Below are 22,205 nucleotides of genomic sequence, written 5' to 3'. Positions count from 1 at the left end.
ACTTAACTTAGAAGATCAGTAGGTACACTGTTACAAAAAAGCTCAAAATATGTAGCTGTACCTCAGCTGGGGCAGTACCGTTCATATGTACAGATAAGTATATTTGGTACTAATATTAAGAATCTAATATGTACATTTGAGGTAATATGAACTCTTCCAACGTTAATTTCCCTCTGTTAACATTAACATGAAAGATTCAATACCTGTGTCCAAATTCACCTACTGTCCATTCAAAATAGTATTTGAAATAAGAACGTCTCAAATCGTAGGATGTTGAAATGAGGGTTAGGTTTAGGTTAGGCTGATTTTACCCACAATTTATTTAAAGAGGGAGAAGTTTAGTGACACTGCACTGTATTTATAATTGAGTGGTGCTTTACTGGCATTTCAACTGTGTATTGATACTGTTGCACTCACATGTCACAGGCACTCTATGAAATAGAGAGTCACATAAAGTCTCTAATACAAGTAATCAAAGTAAACAACAAACAAACAACACAGACCAACAAGAGTATCAAGAGAAACACAAAGAAATATGCAAACACGCACGCAAGCACACACACACACACACACACACACACACACACACACACACACACACACACACACACACACACACGTACGTTACGGGTCCCAGGCATAGGACACTTATTCAGATTTATGTACCTGAATTATCAGGTAAAATGAAGACACAGATAAACATCAGTGGCTTTCCCTAGGCATCGCTCTTCAGCGTCTATTTATTAACATTGCCTCTACAATATCAACATGTAGATAAACTTCTTCCACATATAACACGTGTCATGTCTCTTTCATTTCATTTCCGCGGGAGGAGCAAGTACGAGGCATGCAACACTATACAACACTGTTTAACTTATGATTCACTACATGTTCGTGTCATTTATATAATATGCACGTGCCTATTTCCAACATAAGACTGAAGTCTTACTTACCGCATGCAACTCATGACCCCGGTTGGGACTTTTCAATGAAATCCAGCATCAAACACACACGCAAAACTCCGCTGCTACCCCGGATAATAAACTACCGTAAAACTTCAAATAATAGCCGAGTCCCAAATAGACGCCTGTCTCTTTTAGACGCCTGGTGTGACGACGGGCTTGGGTAAATAAACGCCTGTCTCAAATAAAGACAATGTTTCCGCTATATACATTCTATCGTGGCGGCCCGCCACGCCTTCGGTTGTGGATAGAAGGGATACAGCAAACGAAATCTTGCCGGATGAGCACTGTTTTATCCTAATTCTTCACCCAAACCCAACTCTAAACACAAAATTTCACACGATTGTAGGATGTATTTGTATCTCATTTAGCCAGAGCCACTGTTTTCATCCTAATAATCCTACCTCCAAATCTAATCATTAACTTTTCTGCATTTGCTGTATCCCTTCTAGACAAAACCCACTGCAGCTCGCAAAATAAATAGCCCTGTCAGACTGGCTGTCTTTAAAAATAAATTCCTTTCTGGATTCGCGTTGTAAACTCATTTATAAATAAATCGCCTAAAATATCATAATTTCCCCCATGGGTTTAGTTTAATGCACAAATAGATTTAAATCAACAGATGATGATTAGGCTACGTCTCTGTTTTGAGAAATAAAAATAAAATAAATAAGCCTACACGAAATACGTTACACTTAAATAATTATCAGATTGACAAAACGAATAAAGAAGGATTTGATTTTCTGTTCTTTTTTGTGACGCGCTCTAAAACCAAAGCAGCAGAAAGCACGTCATGTTTTTAATTATTTTAAATAAGCACAATGTTTTCTTTGAGTTTACACAAATAAAAATACAACATTTACAGTTTCGAATGTTGTTTTACTTTAATCTGTATGACTATACATTTAGGGTAATTTAAGGTTCAAGGTCATCATGCGTATGATGTTCACCGGCGCATGTACACCGACGCAGCGCAGGGCTGCGAGAAATGACATGATTAAACTTTCGATTTAACATATTACGTGTTTTTTGGACATTCATTTGTAATCACTGTACTCATATTATCAATTTATCAGGCCATTAGTTATTCAGAATATAGGCTATAAACGCAACGCACTGCTGACCGCTCAGCTGTCAATCTTCTGTGCTTTAGATTGACACTCACAAAGTTTCACATTAAATGATAAGATATTTGTCTAAAAACAAAAGGCTAAATACTGAATACTACTTATATGGGACTTTAAGACATCAGTCGAATCTGTTTGGAAGGAAACGTACATTATTCCTGTGGGCAGTGGCGGAACTAGAATTTTTTTAATGGGGTGGCCAGGGGGTGGCCAAAGCTACTTTAGGGGGTCCATAGTCCATAAAAGAAAATGACGTGTAACTATGTATCAAGAAAGCATAAATTAATCTTTTGATCGCATTAGATGTAAACATAATGGGGCGGTTTCCCGGACAGGGATTAGACTAGTCCAAGACTAAAACATTTTTAAGAGCTGTCTGAACTGAAAACAACTTGCACTGACATATCTTAAAATACACCAGTGCTCTTTGTTTTGCCTCAAAATGCACACAGGTAATGTTTTTAGTAAGGCATGTTTGTTAAAACTAGTTATATTTCCTAATTAAACTAAGACCTAGTCCTGGAGTAAGCTAATCCCTGTCCGGGAAACCACCCCAAAAAGGGCGAATTTTAAATCTTTCTACTGTATTTCTTACATCTGATATACTTTCTGTTAAAGGGATTCACCCAAAAATGAAAATTCTGTCATCATTTACTCACCCTCATGTTGTTCTAAACCTGTATTTTATTTTAATAAACACAAAAGAAGATATTTTGATAAATGATGGTAAGCACACAATTAATGGTATATCCATTGAATTCCATCATGTTGTTTTTATTCCTACTATGGAAGTCAATGGTTACAGCTGTGTGCATACCATCATTTATCAAAATATCTTCTTTTGTGTTCATCAGAAAAAATAAATTAGTACAGGTTTAGAACAACATAAGGATGTAAAAATTATTTTCATTTTGTGAACTAATGAAGCAAAAGATCAGGAAATCTAAACTCCATGATAAACCTTAAACTTACTTCAAATAGCAGAGCTCTACACAAGGATGTTTATTTACGAAGATACAGAAGATGCAAAAGTTTTCTTTTTTCTTTTGATATTTAATTAACTTTAATGACAGAGAGACTTCAACAGGTTAGGCTAAGACAGAATGCAATAAAAATTTTATTCGTTTAAGACGTACAGTAACCAAATGTTTAGTATGAAAATAACCAAGACAGCTATTTTGACATATGAGCATTTGTCCGTTTAAACAAAAAAGACGCGAAGTTGCGATCATGAAGGCGTTTAAGCTCTGGCTGTGCATGCGCACTATCGGATATGCGCAACGCGCTTTCAAGTTCAATGTGGCAATCCAGTCGAATTAACAATCACACAGTAGCCTATAAAGATCACGTCAGGAATGAAAACATGGTGCTGGGTTTTGTTGTAAACAGAATTGGCAATCTTAGACTTTATTCAGTCCACAAGAAAATTACCACACTTCCAGCATATACGGTGAAATCATGTAGTAGCAAGTACGACTTCACTTACATCATTTTAAAGAGATTCCAAGCATTATGTAGACATGACATTTATCTTCTGATGGTATAAAAAGTATTCGTTAAGTTACAGTATTTGTTTTCTGACGCGTTTTTGAAAAGACATCACGATGGAGAGATAACAGAACGCGCAGTATGCATATTTTCTTAATTTTGTGAAAAGCACAACATTCAGTTTTTATAGACATACAAAAAAATGACACTTTAACGTTTTAAATGATGTATAAATAATATCTGTATGTCCAAAATCAGCAGAGTAATCCAAGTCTCTTTGCGCAGTGATTGAAAAATAAAGAGTTTGCGCCGCGACCGCAGGGAGGGTTAATATTCATAATGTTTTTAACAATGTGCTGCGCTGCCGCACGTCGAAAATAAACATAGGGATTAAGTGAAAGTAGCGCATTAAATTTGGGGTGGCACACGGGGTGGCCAGTGACCTGTCAAGGGTGTCCAGTGCCACCCTGGACACCCCTCTGGCTCCGCCACTGCCTGTGGGAAGAGAAGTACGTTGGTAATAAAAACTTGAGGCAGAAGGTGAGACTGTTTTATCTGTTTCAGATAGGAGGGTCGGGGTACCCGCGGGTAAAACGCATAATATTTGAGGTAACGAGTGTAATAATATTAACGTGTCATTTGCGTTGTAGATGCAGATCGGGACTCAATAGAGTTAATTGCGGGTCTAACATCCAACACCAAAAGGTTAGACCGTTAAAGGTTTATATTTAACTGCGCGATTTGCGGTGTGACCGGGTCGGGGTCTTTATGTCAAACAGGCCGGGTGTGGAATAAAATTGCTGCTGATGTCGGATAACTGTTCGGATGTTCTGTCAATCACAGCGGTGCGGATTATCAAACAGGAGTGCGTGACTTTGCTACACCTCTGTAACGCTAAACACGAGCACGAACTTGCACACTACATTAAAACTACAATGAAAGAGCCGTACGAAGCTATAAAACGTATTTTTTAAGAAAATACAATTTAGATCAAACATAGAAAAGCAATATGCTATAAATAAAAGGAAAAGTAAATGACAGCATGAAAATTATAAAAAAAATACATGCTAAAGTTTTGATTACCGGTAGATGTCACGTGACAGACGCAATCATTCCGTGTCTCATCACTATAACAACACAGCAAGGTTCATCGTCAGGTCATTAGGTTCTTGAACTTTCTTAAGTCTAAAGTTTTTCTAAATTCTCTCAATACCACAATGGCGACAAAAAGAAAAAAGTATGATTTGACATTTAAGATAAAGGTTGTCAAATTTGCCGAACAAAATTCGGGAGAAGAGGCGGCAAGACATTTTTTGGTTGATCCAAAGAGAGTGCGAGAATGGTGTAAAAATAAAGCTGAACTGCAACATCTGTCTGAGGAAGACGACAAAAGGGCCAGACTGGGAGGTGGAGGGAGGAAGAAGGTCAGTGAAGAGCTAGAGGTGAGCGTGTGTGAGTGGATTCACAGCATGCGGGCAAAGCATCTCAGAGTCTCAGGTAAGATGATCAGGGCCAAGGCAAAAGAAGTGTATGCAACAGTGAGTGATGGCAGGGTTGAGGAGAGTTTTACTGCGAGCGCTGACTGGCTGGATAAATTCCTGAAGCGCAATGAATTTTCGGTCCGAAGACGCACAACTGTTGCCCAGAAAGTCGCAAGGCACTTCACTGAAAATCTGGTGAATTTTGTCACATATACAACGCGGATTATTAAGGCAAAGAAAATTCAGCCGAAAAACATTATAGCCATGGATGAAACAGTGGTGTGGTTTGATATGGTGGGCTCTACAACGGTGGATGCAAGAGGTGCGTGCAGTGTTCCACTGAAAACCACAGGCCATGAGAAAAGCCATTTAACTGTGGTGCTGGCTACGAAAGCAGACGGGACCAAATTGAAACCATACGTTGTCTTCAAAGGGGGGATCAAGGAGGTGAAATCGATGCAAAATATCACTGGTGTTGTGATCGCCACGTCCAAAAATGGATGGATGAATGAGGAGCTGATTGCAGACTGGCTTCAGAGAGTGGTGGGAAAGCTCAACTTCGCCCCTCGTCTCCTCGTCTGGGATTCATATCGCTGTCATATCAGCGCAGCAACCAAAGCTGAGCTCAAAAGGGGCTACAACATAACCACGGCAGTGATACCCGGTGGCTGTACAAAGTACATACAGGCCCCTGACGTCGTATGGAACCAACCATTCAAAGCCAGCCTACATGAGTCCTATGACAACTGGATGGCAGGGGACGTGGACAAAGAGTACACCGCTGGAGGAAATATGAGGGCTCCAGCTCGCCGCTTGTTGGTTGCCTGGGTACTTCAAGCGTGGGAAAAGCTGGATACGGAGCTGCTGAAAAAATCTTTCAAGGTATGCTTGTGCGCAGGTGTGTGTGTGTGAGCGTGGGAAAGGCTGGATACGGAGCGGCTGCTTGTGCACAGTGCGTGTGTGTGTGTGTGTGAGAGAGAGAGAAACCGGTAATATATTTTATTAACTTCGGGATCCTTGTCCTAGGTATGTGGCCTGACAGTAGCTTCTGATGGAAGCGAGGATCACCTTATCCATTGTTTCAAAGAGGGAGAGCCCTGCGCATCTGGGCGGGAGCTGTTAGTACAAGCAAGGCAGGCAGAGTTAGCGGAGGCCGGAGAGGTAGAAGTTGATGAGAGCGACGAGGAGGTGGAATTCGCCAATGAACTTGTTGTTGAGGCTTGCAGTGATGATGATAATAGTGATGAATAGAGTCATTTTCTATTACATGATTGCATTTGTTTTGCAGGGTAGCCTAAGCTTTATTATTTCTTGTTGATGTGTTTCGGGCAACAAGTTCATATGCTCAGAGGATATTACCGTTAACTTACCAGTATATTGTTTTGCCCAATGCTGTCACATGTTTCGTTTTTTATGCTTTATTTATGCTGCCAATAATTTAATGTAATGTTATTCTTACACAAAATAATTTGTTAAACACATTTTAAATGAAATTAAAACATAATATGTGATAACCTCCTGCTGGCATGCTTGAACAATTAAATTAAAAGCCTGTCTCTTATAGACGCCTGTCTCTTTTAGACGCCTGGTGTGACGATAGGTTTGGGAAAATAAAAGCCTGGGCTTTTATTTGAAGTTTTACGGTATATCCATTGTTTCCATAAGGCTGGCTTTCTTCTCCTTACATCCAAAAACACACTTCTTCATTCATGCCATTGTTGAGTTTTGAAATTAAACAAAGCTGTGTCGCGTGATAAGATGCTTGCAAGTTCTAGCGTCTCCCGCTGATTGACGGGTGGGCAGGGTTCTCCAGGAGAAGTGCCCATAAAAATAAGTGATAAGTATAGAAACCCCTTCCTTCAAATTACTAAAACTGCAAAAACATGATTTATTTATTATTAATTTTTTACATTATTTAGGGAGCCCATCCATGTTATTATTTTAAGGGTTGAAATTGCGGAAACATTTAGAGCAAACATATAAAACAACAGCATGCTCAAAAGAGTATTTCGCTAATTTTGAGCTGGACTCGTAATCGAAACTTGTACGAACCCTGGCGAAGTCCATTCGGCACAGAAATACTCTGTAACACCCCCAACTGCTTTTTTGACACTTTGCCTACGTTTAGCATGAGGAAACAACTCTATAACTGTGTTAATAAGTCAGAATGCATGAAAGACCACTGAACCACCCCTTTAAACATACATTTATCTGCCTTTTTTTAGTTGTACCACATACACACACACACACATTTGATCTCATTGAACTCAAGTAACCACACAGTGTCACTCATTTAACTCAATATTTTTCTCTATTAAACAACTAATTCGACGCCAAACTTTTATAAACTATGAAAATGCATGTTTTACATCAGTATTTAATCATAACTTCACTTTTAGTGCATATTTACCTGAATAATCAGGACAAATTCAGACACAGATAAACATCAGTGGCTTTGCCCAGGCATTGCTTTTCAGCGTCTGAGAAAAGGCTAATTTTTTGATCCCAATGAACTGCAGCGCCCCCTTTCTGAACAACCTGGACTTGCACTGCTTCTACTTAAGTTTTTAACAGTTACACTTATGTGATTTATAACAAAATACATTTATATATCAGTACATAGAACATAAAGAACCTTAAGTTTTAAATATATACAATATTACTCCAGGAAAGAATCAAGAGTTCGCGAGTCAAGGGAATATGCTTGTTCGCTGCAAGAACCAACAGCCGGGTGACGTCAAAGTTTCGCGGGAGCGATTTTAAAGCAAACTCCTCCGTATGATTTCGCGAATCGCTCTCGCGGTACTTTGACGTCATCCAGCTGTCGATTCTTGCGGTGCCTGATGAAGTCAAACAAGCCTAATATCTTTTTAGGCAAAATACTAATTGTGAGCATGCTGTTGTTTTATATGTTTGCTCTAAATGTTTCCGCAATTTCAACACTTAAAATAATAACATGGATGGGGTCCCTAAATAATGTAAAAATAAATAATAAATAAATCATGTTTTTGCAGTTTTAGTAATTTGAAGGATTGCTTCATTATTTGTATAAGAAAGATTTCTTGCTAATACCATAATTAATTAGCAGTTTACTACAGTGAATTGAATATAATTTCAGATTAATGTTTAATTTTTTATGAATTAGTAACAAATTATGTTGAAAATGATGTTGAATGTTTGCAATTGTTTGGATAGGCTACTGTTCATGCGACTAAGCGCTCTTACCCAAAATTACTATTTTATAAAAGGTATACATTTGTATTTACAACGAGCTATTTTTGCAGAAACACAACCGGCGGAAGTGACGCATTTGGTTATTGTCAACAAGCAAGATGGCGGCACATCACAGGCAGAACGCTGCAGGACGGAGGAAAGTACAGGTAAAATTACAATGATAATGTTTAACAGATCGTCTGATGATATTTGATGGCCTATACTGACCTGACAGGAGTTAAAAGTTTGTATTGCTGTGAGTGTATTTCAGCCGCGCATATTTACCAGAGTTTGATTGTCATATAATATTTATAGCGCTGGTAAAAGTATTCCACAGCAGAAACTTTGACATAGAGCCTGTTACTGTTATAATAACTATACTCTTTCATTTGCATAGTATTTAATATAGTACTATGATAATACTACCGTGAGTGTTCAGAAATATGTGCACGCTGAAACTGAAAGTGTGTAAGGTAAGCTACAGTTAATATGTAAAATATTATTAGTATTGTGGGTTCACGTTGACCCAAAGAAGAATTTGGACACCTGAATGTGTAGCAGTATCTTCACACATCACCTAGCAAAATGTCTAAAGATAAACGATTAATAATGAAGACAGCACGTATTATGAGACTTTATGCTTGCCGGGTGTTCGTGGTATCCGTCCATAATATTATGAGTATTGATTATGAAACTACACCTGTGATTCTGTGAGGACACATTTGTGAACAAGGAGACAACTTTTGGTTTTAAAATGTTATTTTGGAGAAAATTCTGGAAAGCTTGACTTTGGCAATGACATTGAGCAGCACTTATAGCCTAAGTCTTTAAATCGTTTTGGGATAGTTCACCCAAAAATGACTCACCCTCATGTCGTTACAAACTTGTAAGACCTCCGTTCATCTTCAGAACACAACACAGTTTAAGATGTTTTATATTTAGTATGAGAGCTTGTTGACCCTTCATTTAAAATCTACGTAGGGTATACTGTCCATGTCTAGAAAGGTAATAAAAACATCATCAAAGTAGTCCATGTGACATCAGTGGGCAGGGTCCGAAATTAACTTTATGGCTCACCTGCCACGGGGACTGGAAGATGAAAAAATCCACCAGCCAAGCATATTTTTTACCGGCCAGAATAATAAACAGCCTTTTTTTTGTCATATGTACATTAATTTCATTTGCTGTATTCATGGCAGGGCTCGCAAAATTTCAAAATCCCTGGTAGCCTCTCGTGCAGGCACTCTTCAGTTTTTGGTAGCCCGAAAAGAATGCAAGTAGCCCGAATAAAAAATACATTACTTTTAATGTTGAATATTAAGACAAAACATCTATCAAAACACAAATAACACATATCAATTTTCAGTACATATCAATCATCAGTACAAATTTTTCTTCTAACCGAAGTGAAATATCTATACATCAGATTCTGAATCTGAAATATTAACTGAAGTCACAGTCGACTTTGTGGGCATAGCACAGGCTTATTCAATTAGTTTTACCACAGGCCAAATTTTGCCAATACAAAGCCAATAGGTCCTCTAACCACAATGTTTAATCTGCTATTCTTGTTGTTGTTTTGATGCTGTTGTTTTTTTAACAAACAAAAAACTGGATTTCCATGTAAACCAACTGTTCCTGCTCATCCCCACACCAGATATACTCACCATTTAAAAGTGGTTCAGTGGGTCACAAATCTCACAGTTTGGATCATCCAGTCACAGATTGGATCATTTTTTCAATCAGAAAAACAGGGGCTACTGTCGCTTTAAGAGCACAGAGTCACTCTCTTCACTGCCCGTACAATCTATATCACTTTAAAGCTTGCTGCGAGAGATTTAATTTTCTTACGTGAGGATAGTAATGACTGACAGGACGAAGTTGGAGGATTTGCCCAACAAATCCATGACAAATCATTACGGATTGCTTCCTGTACTGCGTCTTTTCGCACGATCGCGAAAGTGAAAGTAAAACTCTAGCGCGCGCTCAAACGTAATTTAAAAACCCAATGCCTAAATTTCATACACCATTATTACCCATCCAAATCTTTGAAAGAATGCATAAGCATTTAAATATATTTTTTCCTCCCTATAAGTCAAGATAGCCTGACGGGCAGGGCGGGGATGCATTTTGATAGCTAATATGCAGCAGATAGCTGCAGACATAGATATGTATATAAAGGCTAGATGGCTCAAGGCGGAGTCCCTAACGTCATCACCTGGCGGCCATCTTACGACAGGGCGCTCGCTCACTCGTAGCATTGAGTTTAATGGTGCAGGTACTTTTAAATGACCATAACTTGCTCAATTTTCTACCGATTTTCAAACGGTTTGGGTTTTTACAAACGTTATTAACGTGGCTATAATTCTGGATGCTTTAACATGTTTCATGAATTTATTTTTTATTTTTAGTATAGGTATGCAGTGTCATAGGTACATCTTTGACGTTTATAACAAACCAAACCGTTTGAAAATCGGTAAAAAATTAAGCAAGTTATGGTCACTTAAAAGTACCTGCATCATTAAAACTCAATGCTACGAGTGAGCGAGCGCCCTGTCGTAAGATGGCCGCCAAAATGCGGACGTTGCACTCAATTGGCCAGCAGCGCGGACGAGCCATCTAGCCTTTATATACATATCTATGGCTGCAGACCGCAAGTTACCTGCAGTTCTAGCTAGCAACGGACCGTCTCTAGTGCGAGACTTGGAGCGTAGAGACGTTCTGTGGCTAGCTCACCTCTTTCCCAGATTAGTTACTGGCAAACACATTATATTGCATTAACATTTTGGTATGAAAATCACCCGCCAGTGTGGCGGGTAGCCTTTTGAATTTAATCGCCAAACGGAAAATCTACCCGCATTTGGCGCTTGGTGGGTGTTAATTTCAGACCCTGTCAGTGGGTCAGTTAGAATGTGTTGAAGCATCAAAAATACATTTTGGTCCAAAAATTATGACTTTATTCAGCATTGTCTTCTCTTCCGCGTCTGTTTTGAAGCGCATATGTGAGACTAAAGTCACGTGACTGCAGTGACGCGGATGACATGTTATGCTCAGAAAAAGTTTTTTTTTTCAAACTTACAGTGTGTGTCTCCCTCAGACTGTAAACAAAGCCTGGGCACACAAAAAACAAAAAACAAAACAGCTGGGGCGCACCCTATAACACGTCAGTCGCGTCACTGCAGATTTTGGACCAACATGTATTTTTGATGCTTCAACACATTCTGACTGACCCACTGATGTCACATGGACTATTTTGATGTTTTTGTTACCTTTCTGGACATGGAAAGTATAATGTATGTAGATTTTCAATGAAGGGTCAACAAGCTCTCTGACTAAATATAAAACATCTTAAACTTTGTTCCGAAGATGAACAAAGTCTTATGAGTTTGGAACGACATGAGGGTGAGTCATTAATGACATTATTTTCATTTTCGAGTGAACTATCCCTTTAAAGGTTTTTAGTAATCCACATTTTCAGTAAGTTTAGTAAATAGCTGTCTGTAATTGTCTTAAGAAGTCATCATGAGTTTCTATTGATTTGTTCACAGGTTTCTTATGTGATCAGAGATGAAGTGGAGAAATACAATCGTAATGGTGTCAATGCTCTTCAGCTTGATTCTCCTCTTAATCGACTGTTTACAGCCGGCAGAGATTCCATCATCAGAATATGGACCGTCAATCAACAAAAAGTACAATTTGCATTTTCTTGAATGATTTGTGTATGTAAACGTTTTTCAATGCAGTGCACAATATATTGGTTACTTACTATATGTGACCTTGTCTGTGAAATGCATGTTAAAGTTTCATAATCTAATGATGAGATTAGGAGCATCAAAGTTTGATTTCAATCTTTGACCTGACCTTACTCACTCAATATTAAAGATATCAATGTTATTTTGCCACAGAATGATCTTTACATTATATAGGATGATGTTATAAACAAAAAATGTCTGTCCATGCTTTGGATCTGTCAGTAAGCGCAAAGGAAGATCGTTATTATGTCTTATTACTTTTATTAATTCTTTAAACATCAATCAGTTCTGAACTTTATCAGATTGCACCTTTTTAAGCAGAGGTAACGGAAAAATGGAAAATAATACGGAAAAACAATAATGAAACGAACAACAAAACTATAGATACATAATTTGCCATAACAAGTAACATAACTGTAAATGGCACAGTATGTGCATCCCTAAAATGTTTGTAATGTGTTGATAATTATATCTCTCCATGGTTATATCACTGATCTTACAGCAGGACTCATACGTCACTTCAATGGAGCATCACACAGACTGGGTGAATGACATCATCCTCTGCTGTAATGGAAAAACATGTATGTCAAAGCATCTCAAATGTTGTTTGTACATCCTTCGAATACATATTTAAACACTGAAGAAAGTGTATACAGTATTAGTTTCAGTAGACTGCTCTGTCTTGTAGTGATATCAGCCTCTTCAGATACGACAGTGAAAGTCTGGAACGCACACAAGGGATTCTGCATGTCTACATTACGAACACACAAGGTTTGTTTCTTTTAAATCATATTCGGTAAATCTCAGTTTAATGCTTTAAACAATTTGTTTAAAGTCCAGCCATATTAATCTGGCCAAGATCTCACACTTGACCTTCTCACTTATTCATTAAAGCCAACCAATCAAACAGAAGCTTTCAATTTCTGACAGTTCTTGCGGTTTTTGTGTGCTATATAAGTAAGAGACTGCATATGAGACTGTGGTGATGATGACCAAAGTGGTTGTGATTCTCCCATCAGGACTACGTCAAAGCGTTAGCGTATGCTAAAGACAAAGAGCTGGTGGCTTCGGCCGGGCTGGACAGGCAGATCTTTCTGTGGGACGTGAACACACTAACAGCACTGACCGCCTCTAATAACACAGTCACGAGTGAGTAAACTTTCTGTTTTGTCACTTTTGACCCCATCTTTTATATGAAGATTTACCTTAAAAAGCCATTGATGTATCTATGTCACATCTGACAGCCTCTTCATTGAGTGGAAATAAGGACTCCATCTACAGTCTTGCAATGAACCAGACAGGAACTGTTATCATCTCCGGGTCTACAGAGAAGGTTTGTGTTTCAAATGTTTTATTTACACAATCTGATGAAGAGAAAATCTTACCGCTGTTCTTCAGATTGTTTCAGGTATTTTCATGATAATAAAGAATATTTTGAATGATTTTTATTCAACGAGTGTTGCTTTTTACAATGCATGTTATAAACGACTCCAACTCATAAGGATTTTAGATTGATAAGGACTTCCTACTGACCAAATGTCGTACGACACGCACAGGCTGTGCATGAAACAAAGAATAGCAGCCTTGCGATTCAGAATCGATTTCAGACGGGCATTTTTAAAGGGACACGCGTTTGAATCGTTACATCCCTACTTACCGATTATCATACTAAACTGTATGCAGGTTGACATGAAAAGGATTGTTTGTTCGTATGTTAAAGGGCCTGTTGGTCATATTGTGTTTTGAATCAGGTCTTAAGGGTCTGGGATCCACGAACATGTGCCAAACTAATGAAGCTGAAAGGTCACACGGACAACGTCAAAACTTTATTGTTAAACAAAGAAGGAACGCAGGTAAGTCTTGAAGATACAGTGGTCAAAGCTGTTTTTATGCATCTTTCTTTATAATACTGTATAGATGTTTCATGCAAAGATTAATAAGATTTCACTTTTTTTGTTAAACGAGGTTGATTTTCATTTGAAGTTGGTGTTTGAGATGACTAAGTACTCATTTTTTACAATCTAACATAATAAATAGCACAGATATTCATTGCAGATTAGAGGAAGAAGTGACTCGTAGATTATAATATCTCACAGTTTGGAATAACTATACACTACAGGGCTCCAGACTGTTACCAAAATTTGAGAGTGTGCCACTGAATTTTACATCCAGTCGCACATGTGCGACCAGTAAAATTGACCTTTTTTTTGTGATGTGACACTGACTTTAAAACAGCACATTGTACTTTCTGCATCTATCATCAAAGTATTTATTAGTAATACAGTTTATTACTTAGTAGAAATGTGAATATTTGGTTAGCATGTTGATTATTGGTATGTGCCCCTAAATTTTCTGGTTGCGCCCCTAAAATTTTTCAGTTGGGGGCCACTGTGCTCCTAGTGAAAAAAGTTAGCCTTGACCCCTGACTATTATAGAATAAAAATAATACCTCATTGTGACGAGCAACACTTGTTTCCTGGTCTAGTGTCTCTCCGGTAGCTCGGACGGCACGATACGTTTGTGGTCTCTCGGTCAACAGCGTTGTATCGCCACATACCGGGTCCACGATGAGGGCGTGTGGGCTCTGCAGGTGAACGACGCCTTTACACACTTCTACTCCGGTGGACGGGACAAAAAGATCTACTGCACAGACCTGCGTAACCCTGAGACACGCGTGCTTGTATGTGAAGAGAGTGCTCCGGTTCTGAAGGTGAGCGAGAGGTCTGATCTTATCACAAAAACAAGAAAAAACTAATCCTGTGAATGTATCTTAAAACCACATTTCAAGCGTTGACTGATGTTTTCTTTGCATGAAGTAACACCTAGTTTTGAAGGACTGTTAAACTAGAGCTTATGTACATTACTGTCCAGGTTAAAACGATTGTTCCCCCCAAAAAAATTAAATCTGTCATCTTTTATGCAAATCACCCTCATGTTGTTGTAAACCTGTAAGTTTCTTTATTCTGTTTAACACAGAGGAAGATATTTTGATAATTGATGGTAAGCACACAGTTGACTTCCATAGTAGGATAAGTAAACACTATGGAAGTCAATGGGTACTGGCAACTGTGTGCTTATCATCATTTATCAAAATATCTTCTTTTGTGTTATACAGAATAAAGAAACTTAAAAAGACTTTGAACATGAGAGGTGAACTTTCCTTTAATTTGTGCTAGTCGGTGGTGTTTTAAAATGTTTTGGTAACCAAATGGAAACAAAGTCATTCTTAAATGCTTGTGCTGATATTGATAAAAATGTTAATAAGCTGTGCGCATCTCTGGGATTATCTCTGATCTTTTCCCTCTCTCCTGTTCTCATGCAGATGGAGTTGGACCGATCAGCAGATCCTCCTCAAGCTATATGGGTGGCCACAACTAAATCATTTGTAAACAAATGGGTGAGCAACACCGTTTACCCACCAGTCACAACCACAGCTCAGTGGCACTTTTTACCCAAACTAAAATCGTGTAATCTTCTCTACAGCTATTAACAACCCTATAAAAGGCCAAATAATTTTTTTTCATATATTATATAGACGGTTTCACAGGTAACAATATAAACAAAGGCTTTCGTGGAACACACGTAACTTCCGGTAAACTCTGCAAAGAATCAATAACAACAGTGTCCTTTTACAGTAGTTTATTTCTGATAACAAGCAAATTTTACTGTGTAAAATGTGTGCTATAATGTATGCAATTTTAACTACAAACCGGCTACCAAACCTCCCTTCACATAGCAGTGATCCATGATCGCCGTCTCCCCGTCGTCTTAAGGAAACCAAAACATTTGTCATTTCTGACGAGGTATTTGTTCAAGAGTTCATTTTAACAACTAGTCAGACCTTTAAACAAACAGAGACCAGAAGTAAAGTTCCGACCAGACGTGTAATTGGGTCACCGCACATGCCTGTGATGAAACCGTCTATATGATGTCTAAATGTCATTTTCAGATGAACTTTCATGCATTCTTAGTCCCAGACTAAAATGCATGTTTGAGCTCCCTTAATTTAAAAACATCTTGCACTAATGTATCTTAAAATATATCAGCCGTGCCATTGTTTTGTCTCAAGATGCACACCTGTATTGTTTTTTTTGCTTGTAACTAAGGTCTAGTGCTGGATCAATTCTAAACCATGGGAAACCACCTCTTTATGTCTACTTATATCTTACCTACACTTATTGTATTTTATTATATTTTCTCAATAATCAGTTGATGTCTCACTGTTATTATTTTAGTCTCTGAAGGGAATGAATAACTTCAGGACATCTGGGGATTATGACAATGACTGCAGTGCCCCTTTAACACCACTGTGTACACAGCCAGAGCAGGTCATCAAAGGTAAATCATCATTACTGTACAGCACAACAGACATTATGTTTTGACTGTTCTATGAATAATATAATTTTCCTGTTTTTATAATTTCTTTTTACTTAATGCAGGGGTTTTTAAACTTAAACAAGTACCATCTAGATTTAAGTAAATGGCAATTTCATTTATTGGTAAATTGTTCCCTTTTTTGGACCTTCATTTGGTCATTTTTTTATTGCTACATAAAACGTATCTCTCCATTTTGCATGATTTTTTAGTTTTCTGATATATTGTAGTGTTGTGTATTGTTTATTCTAAAATTATTTTTGCATTTTATGATTTAATAATAATAGTAATTGATATATTATCAACTCACAATCCCCCTGCAATTCCCCCGTGAGCCACTAGGGGCCCCTACTGTTTGCTCTGAAATGTATTTTCTGTGAAGTTGCTTTGCAACAACACTCAGCTGTAAAAAGCACTTCATAATATTGAATAAAATTGAGTCAAATGTGGTCCCAGATGAATGGAAGTTTGTTCAGACAAAAATAGAAACATTGCCACTTTTTCTTCCATTTATCTACAAAAATTAATTTAAAGGCCATGTATCCAAAGTCGTCTTTTTTTATTAAAATAAGTTTTTATAAGTCCACTGTAAGTTGCTTGTACTTGCACACATAAACAAATGAAGAATAGTTTTGATAACCTGTAAAACCTTTTTTTAATAAATTATTCTCTGTAATTATTTAAACTTTGATTTCAGGTGGCACCAGCATTGATCAGTGTCATATTCTCAATGACAAACGCCACATCCTCACCAAAGACACAGATAAGAGTGTGGCATTCTGGGATGTCCTCAAGGTAACAGCAAATCAACATTTACTTTTACATGCAATGTCTACTGTAAGCACACAATCACAGAATCCATTTGATGTTTGGTAGGCATGTAAAGTGGAAGATCTGGGTAAAGTAGACTTTGATGAAGAAGTTAAAAAGAGGTTGAAGATGGTCTACGTGCCAAACTGGTTTTCTGTAGATCTTAAAACAGGGGTGAGTATTAAAGACCCGTATAAGAACTTGGTCTTATCTAATCTCTCTAAGGGAAAATTGAGGAAGAAGGTGTGTGATTTTTATTTTTCTGTTTAGATGTTGACTATTACACTGGAGGAAAGCGATTGCTTCGCAGCATGGGTGGCAGCTAAGGATGCTGGTTTTACGAGTCCAGACGGTTCTGACCCTAAACGTATGTTCAAAGCATTATCATGAAATCATTCTGTAAGTCATATGTTCTTGATAAAATGAGCTGATATAATATTTTTTTATGTGACTTAACAAACATGTAAATAAATCTTAGGTCTTTAGGTTACATTTGTTAGACACAAATATTTAAAAAAGCATTTTTTGTGAAATACAAGCCAAGATGGAGCTTATTAAAGATGCTGTGTACATTTGTTTAAATTTAAACATTGATGTTCTGACCTCACAACAATAACCTTGTGTATGTTTGTTACAGTAAATCTGGGTGGGCTTCTGCTGCAGGCCCTGCTGGAGTTCTGGCCCAGAACTCACATAAACCCAATTGATGAGGAGGAGAACGAGCTTAACCACGGTACACACATGTGTTTATATATAGAGGCATAATGGCTGTTCATGATAGCATGTTACTACAATAATGACTTGATTCTCAAAGCACAAAGTATGAAAGGAAAACAGAAATATTTAGATAATACTGTTAAGTTACGTGGAACCATTTTCTATTAATACTATAAGACCTTGACATTAAATTTCTTTCAACACTCATTTACTTTTCTTGTACCATTTGGAAAAACAATGAACTTGTAGCAGTGCATTCTGGGATTGTCTAGCATTGTTTGTTTGCATTGTGAAGTTTGAATCTGTTATTGGTCCAACTTTCAAACTATTAGCTGTACAAAACCATTTCCAATCCTATTTCTGTAGTACAGGGTAGGCAAATATACTGTAAATAAGCAAATTATTTCTAACTTTATTTTCTAGAAAACGGTGAACAAGAGAATCGAGTCCAAAAGGGCAATGGTTATTTTCAGGTTCCTCCGCACACTCCTGTCGTCTTTGGTGAAGCAGGTGGACGAACGTTATTTAGGTCAGAACAAATAATCTACACAACACCAATAAAGTGATTAAATGTCACCCCCTTCCCTTTTTGAGTGGGGGGGGTGATAAGATGATCTGCATTTTATTATTAATATAACAAAATCTTGCTCTTTTTTTTTTTAAGAAGACACTTTAAAGTTTTTCACCAAAGTGTTTGAAGTTGTGGATATTATAGAATTTGTTATAGCAGTTTAAATTGATTAAAAAAAAATTAAATAATGCAATGAAGTATACATTTTATATAATTAATTATTTATTAAATTCAAATGTTTTGCACCCAAAATGCTAAAATAATTAAAAGCATAAATCTCAACTAGTTTTGATCCAAATGTCAAGTTAAAATCACCAAAGAATTTGGTTTGTGTCACACTTTTAGTGGTTTTACCAACAAAGGCCACTAGGTGTCATCGTTTTGCGGCATACTCTTGTCACAAATTAATAAATTACTGTCACTGCATTATTATTACTGCTAACAGGTTTTGAATTTTGAAAACCACATCCTTCGACCTTTCCAATGATTTGAGGTTGAATTTAGAAGATTTATAATGGGATATTACTGTTATAAATAGGTAATAACAAGACATTTTAGAAAATGACTCTCACTACATATTTTTTTGCAAAATGGTGATACAATATGAAAACTACACTCTGATACTACGTACACACCAAACGCGGGGCATCACATTACTCGCAGAATTTAACTTTGTGTCATGCAAATTTTTTGCTCGAGTTTTGAAATATTTTCAACTTGGGCAAAGACGCGTTTGAGGCGAATAGCACATGTTTTGGTGGCAAATGCACCGCCCATATAGCGTCATTCGCATCGCCCCACGCGAGGACGTGTCTGATCGCGTCTTTGCATTAACTTTGTATGTAATTCACTCGCATAAATCGTTGAACTCGCGTTGCCCCATTAACGCTTTCCAATGATATAGTTTCTAAAGATTATTTTTGTTTTAGAATAGGCTATTATATTGGTTTAATGGTTACGTAAACAATTTGGGCCCACCTGTGGGCCCGTGACACTGAATGGATTTTAAACTCTTTAGACCCCTCCAAGATATAACGTCTTTGTTGTAAACCATATTTTCTTATTTATTTTAGATTATTATGTCGTGATTCTGGAGGGGAGACGGAGTCCATGTTACTGAATGAGACGGTACCTCAGTGGGTTATTGATATCACTGTAGATGTAAGTGTGTCAGATGTCTCGCTCTGTTGTGTTTACATCCTTCTCACGTGTTTGTTTGATTGTTTATTGACTGATTCTTTACTCCTACAGAAAAACATGCCAAAATTCAACAAGATCCCTTTCTACCTCCAGCCTCATTCATCATCTGGAGCCAAAACGCTTAAGAAGTACGCCGTATATCATTGTCATGTACAAGGAATGAATATTATAATTGCTTAGATTCCTATATCAATAAGAAAGCACTTAAGATTTTGTATAAACCTCTCAGAGATGTTCATTGTCTCAGTTTCATCACAATCTTGTTTTAGGGATCGTCTGTCTGCTAGCGACATGCTGCAGGTGAGGAAAGTGATGGAGCATGTTTATGAGAAGATCATCAACGTGGACACAGAGTCACAGACCACCAACTCCTCAGGCAATGACAAGCCTGGAGAACAGGAGAAAGATGAAGATGTTGCAGTGATAGCCGAAGAGAAGATTGAGCTCATGTGTCAGGATCAGGTCAGACTTACAGAAACACCACACAATAAGTTTTCACCGCATTAACCCAATAAATTAAATAATCCTGAACATAGAGTAATGGTAACACCACAATTCACTACTGCATAGTCTTTGCAACGTGTTTCGGCAATACATTTCCAACATTTATTGTGTTTAAAAACAGTTCTATGAAATGACTTCACACAGACTTTTTTATTACAATGTCACACATGTAAATCCACTTGTAGGTTTTGGATCCAAACATGGACCTCAGGACTGTTAAGCATTTTATCTGGAAGACTGGCGGAGATCTGACGCTTCACTATAAGCAGAAATCCACGTGAGACCCCTCGCACCACTGCAGAGACCCCCGTCACCTTCATCCTGCATTGCTTGAACTATGAATGCCGTGCGTCTCGGACTGCTCTGCTGTTCTCAGGTTTAATTTGATAACATTAGAGAACCGGCAGGAGAGATCTGATTGATTGTTGAAGGATAAAGATCAGTCACAGACTTATCAAGCTGTTGTGATTGTAATTTTTACAGACCTGTTTTATCTGCCTTTCCTGTTTTCTACAAGTCTTTGATGATGTCATATGTTGTTAGGTGTCATGATGATGATGATGATGATGAGGGTATGTGTGCATACATATGCTAAGACTCACTGTGTGAGATAAATTGCTTCATGCACAGAAGTACCGTATACAAACATTCCAGAGACTAATACATGCATTTGGTATCATGAAGTAATGATGAACCACCCTTTTGAAAGCGTTTATTATACTAGATTAATGTTGATTTTTAATACACTATGCGTGGTTTGCTCAATACTGTGCAGAACGTGTATGAAATCAATAACATAGGATTAATAAATGCTGAAAATGTATCCTTCATTGTTAATTCATGTTAGAAAATGAAATCTTACTGTAAATCCTCACCAATACAACACTTGCCCTGATATCAGCTGTGCGTCTCAATTTCTTAACTGTTTTCTTACTGTATGTGAATAGCATTGTGCAATCCTTCTGTTTGTTTTAGATTTAAAGGTCATTTATTATGCCCATTTTTATAAGATGTAATATAAATCTCAGGTGTGCCTAGAATGTGTCTGTGAAGTTTCAGAATTTAAATAAACCACATTGATCATTTATTATAGCATGTCAAATATTAGGTGACCTTTTTAAATGTTGTTATTGCCTTTTTTACACAGTTTTAGTGTTATTTTAAGGTGTTGATATAAGGGCAATTATTTCAGAAGTGAAACTGTCGAACTAGGAACAGAAAACGCTGTTTCACCAATTCTTCATTTTCCGTTATCACAGACACTTCTGTCATTTACTTGAGTGTTTGTAAGTTAAATAAAGCTTTTGAGTGGACACTTTTAAATCGATATATCTTTTATAAGAGCTATTTAGAGTTTGTTAGTATCAATTTAGATCACATTGACTTTGATCATTTCCCTGAAAATCAATCTATTAACTAAATTTCCTTTAAAAGTTAAAATTGTGTTTTTGTCTTTTTTTTAAGCAAATCCTCTTAACATGAAGTGATAAATTACAAAGTTGTGATTCATCAATTCAGGATTTCTATAGACCGTTTCAGCAGTAACAACATAAACAAGCGGCTGTCGCGGTCCGCACGTAATTTCCGGTAAACTCCGCTAATAATAAATAACAACAAAGTTCTTTAAACGTAGTTTATTTATATAACAAGCAAAAAAACAACACATAGATTACCCAGGAAACCAAAACATTTGTTATTTTCGACGAGGCATTTGTACAAGAGATCAGTTTAGCAAATAGTCAGACCATTAAAAAACGAAACTGGAAGTAAGATTCGGATCCAGACGTGTATCACGTGCGTCCGATGAAACCGTCTATAAGGAAATGTATTAAAACTATAGTATTTGTCTTAATGAATTTGCTGTATTCCAATTAAAATCATAATGATTGGATGATTTTGTGAAATGAATTAATATTGAAAATCAGAATTACAAACAAACACTAGATGTGACACAGGGACAGGATTTGGATTAAGGACTAGGCGTTAGTTACATTAGCTCCCAGTTT

At 37.3% G+C, this 22,205-nt stretch overlaps 1 protein-coding gene across 1 annotated transcript; it reads left to right on the top strand.

Moving 5' to 3' along the window:
• The first annotated feature begins 8,346 nt into the window (after window positions 1-8,346).
• On the top strand, window positions 8,347-21,512 carry wdr48b (WD repeat domain 48b). The gene is made up of 19 exons (XM_065276708.1): window positions 8,347-8,438; window positions 11,820-11,960; window positions 12,526-12,604; window positions 12,712-12,794; window positions 13,043-13,172; window positions 13,268-13,356; window positions 13,775-13,876; window positions 14,509-14,733; window positions 15,346-15,420; window positions 16,259-16,361; window positions 17,095-17,192; window positions 17,274-17,381; window positions 17,478-17,574; window positions 17,845-17,940; window positions 18,348-18,453; window positions 19,569-19,656; window positions 19,747-19,823; window positions 19,965-20,157; window positions 20,385-21,512. Exons 1-19 carry the CDS (start codon window positions 8,391-8,393, stop codon window positions 20,478-20,480), a joined length of 2,034 nt encoding a protein of 677 aa, XP_065132780.1. The 5' UTR covers window positions 8,347-8,390; the 3' UTR covers window positions 20,481-21,512.
• The last annotated feature ends 693 nt before the right edge of the window (window positions 21,513-22,205 follow it).

The sequence above is a fragment of the Paramisgurnus dabryanus genome, chromosome 6 (genome assembly GCF_030506205.2).
Source record: "Paramisgurnus dabryanus chromosome 6, PD_genome_1.1, whole genome shotgun sequence".
In the NCBI taxonomy this organism is placed as follows: domain Eukaryota; kingdom Metazoa; phylum Chordata; class Actinopteri; order Cypriniformes; family Cobitidae; genus Paramisgurnus; species Paramisgurnus dabryanus.
Note: the sequence above shows the minus strand (reverse complement) of the source record. Positions and strands in the feature narration are given on the sequence as shown.

What these genes read in the sequence shown, in the direction of transcription:
- wdr48b (XM_065276708.1), top strand. Translation starts at nt 8,391, where the DNA reads ATGGCGGCACATCACAGGCAGAACGCTGCAGGACGGAGGAAAGTACAG. An exon ending in GGACCGTCAATCAACAAAAA is followed by an intron (nt 11,961 to 12,525) that starts GTACAATTTGCA and finishes CTGATCTTACAG; the next exon opens with CAGGACTCATACGTCACTTC. An exon ending in GGAGAACGAGCTTAACCACG is followed by an intron (nt 17,941 to 18,347) that starts GTACACACATGT and finishes TTTATTTTCTAG; the next exon opens with AAAACGGTGAACAAGAGAAT.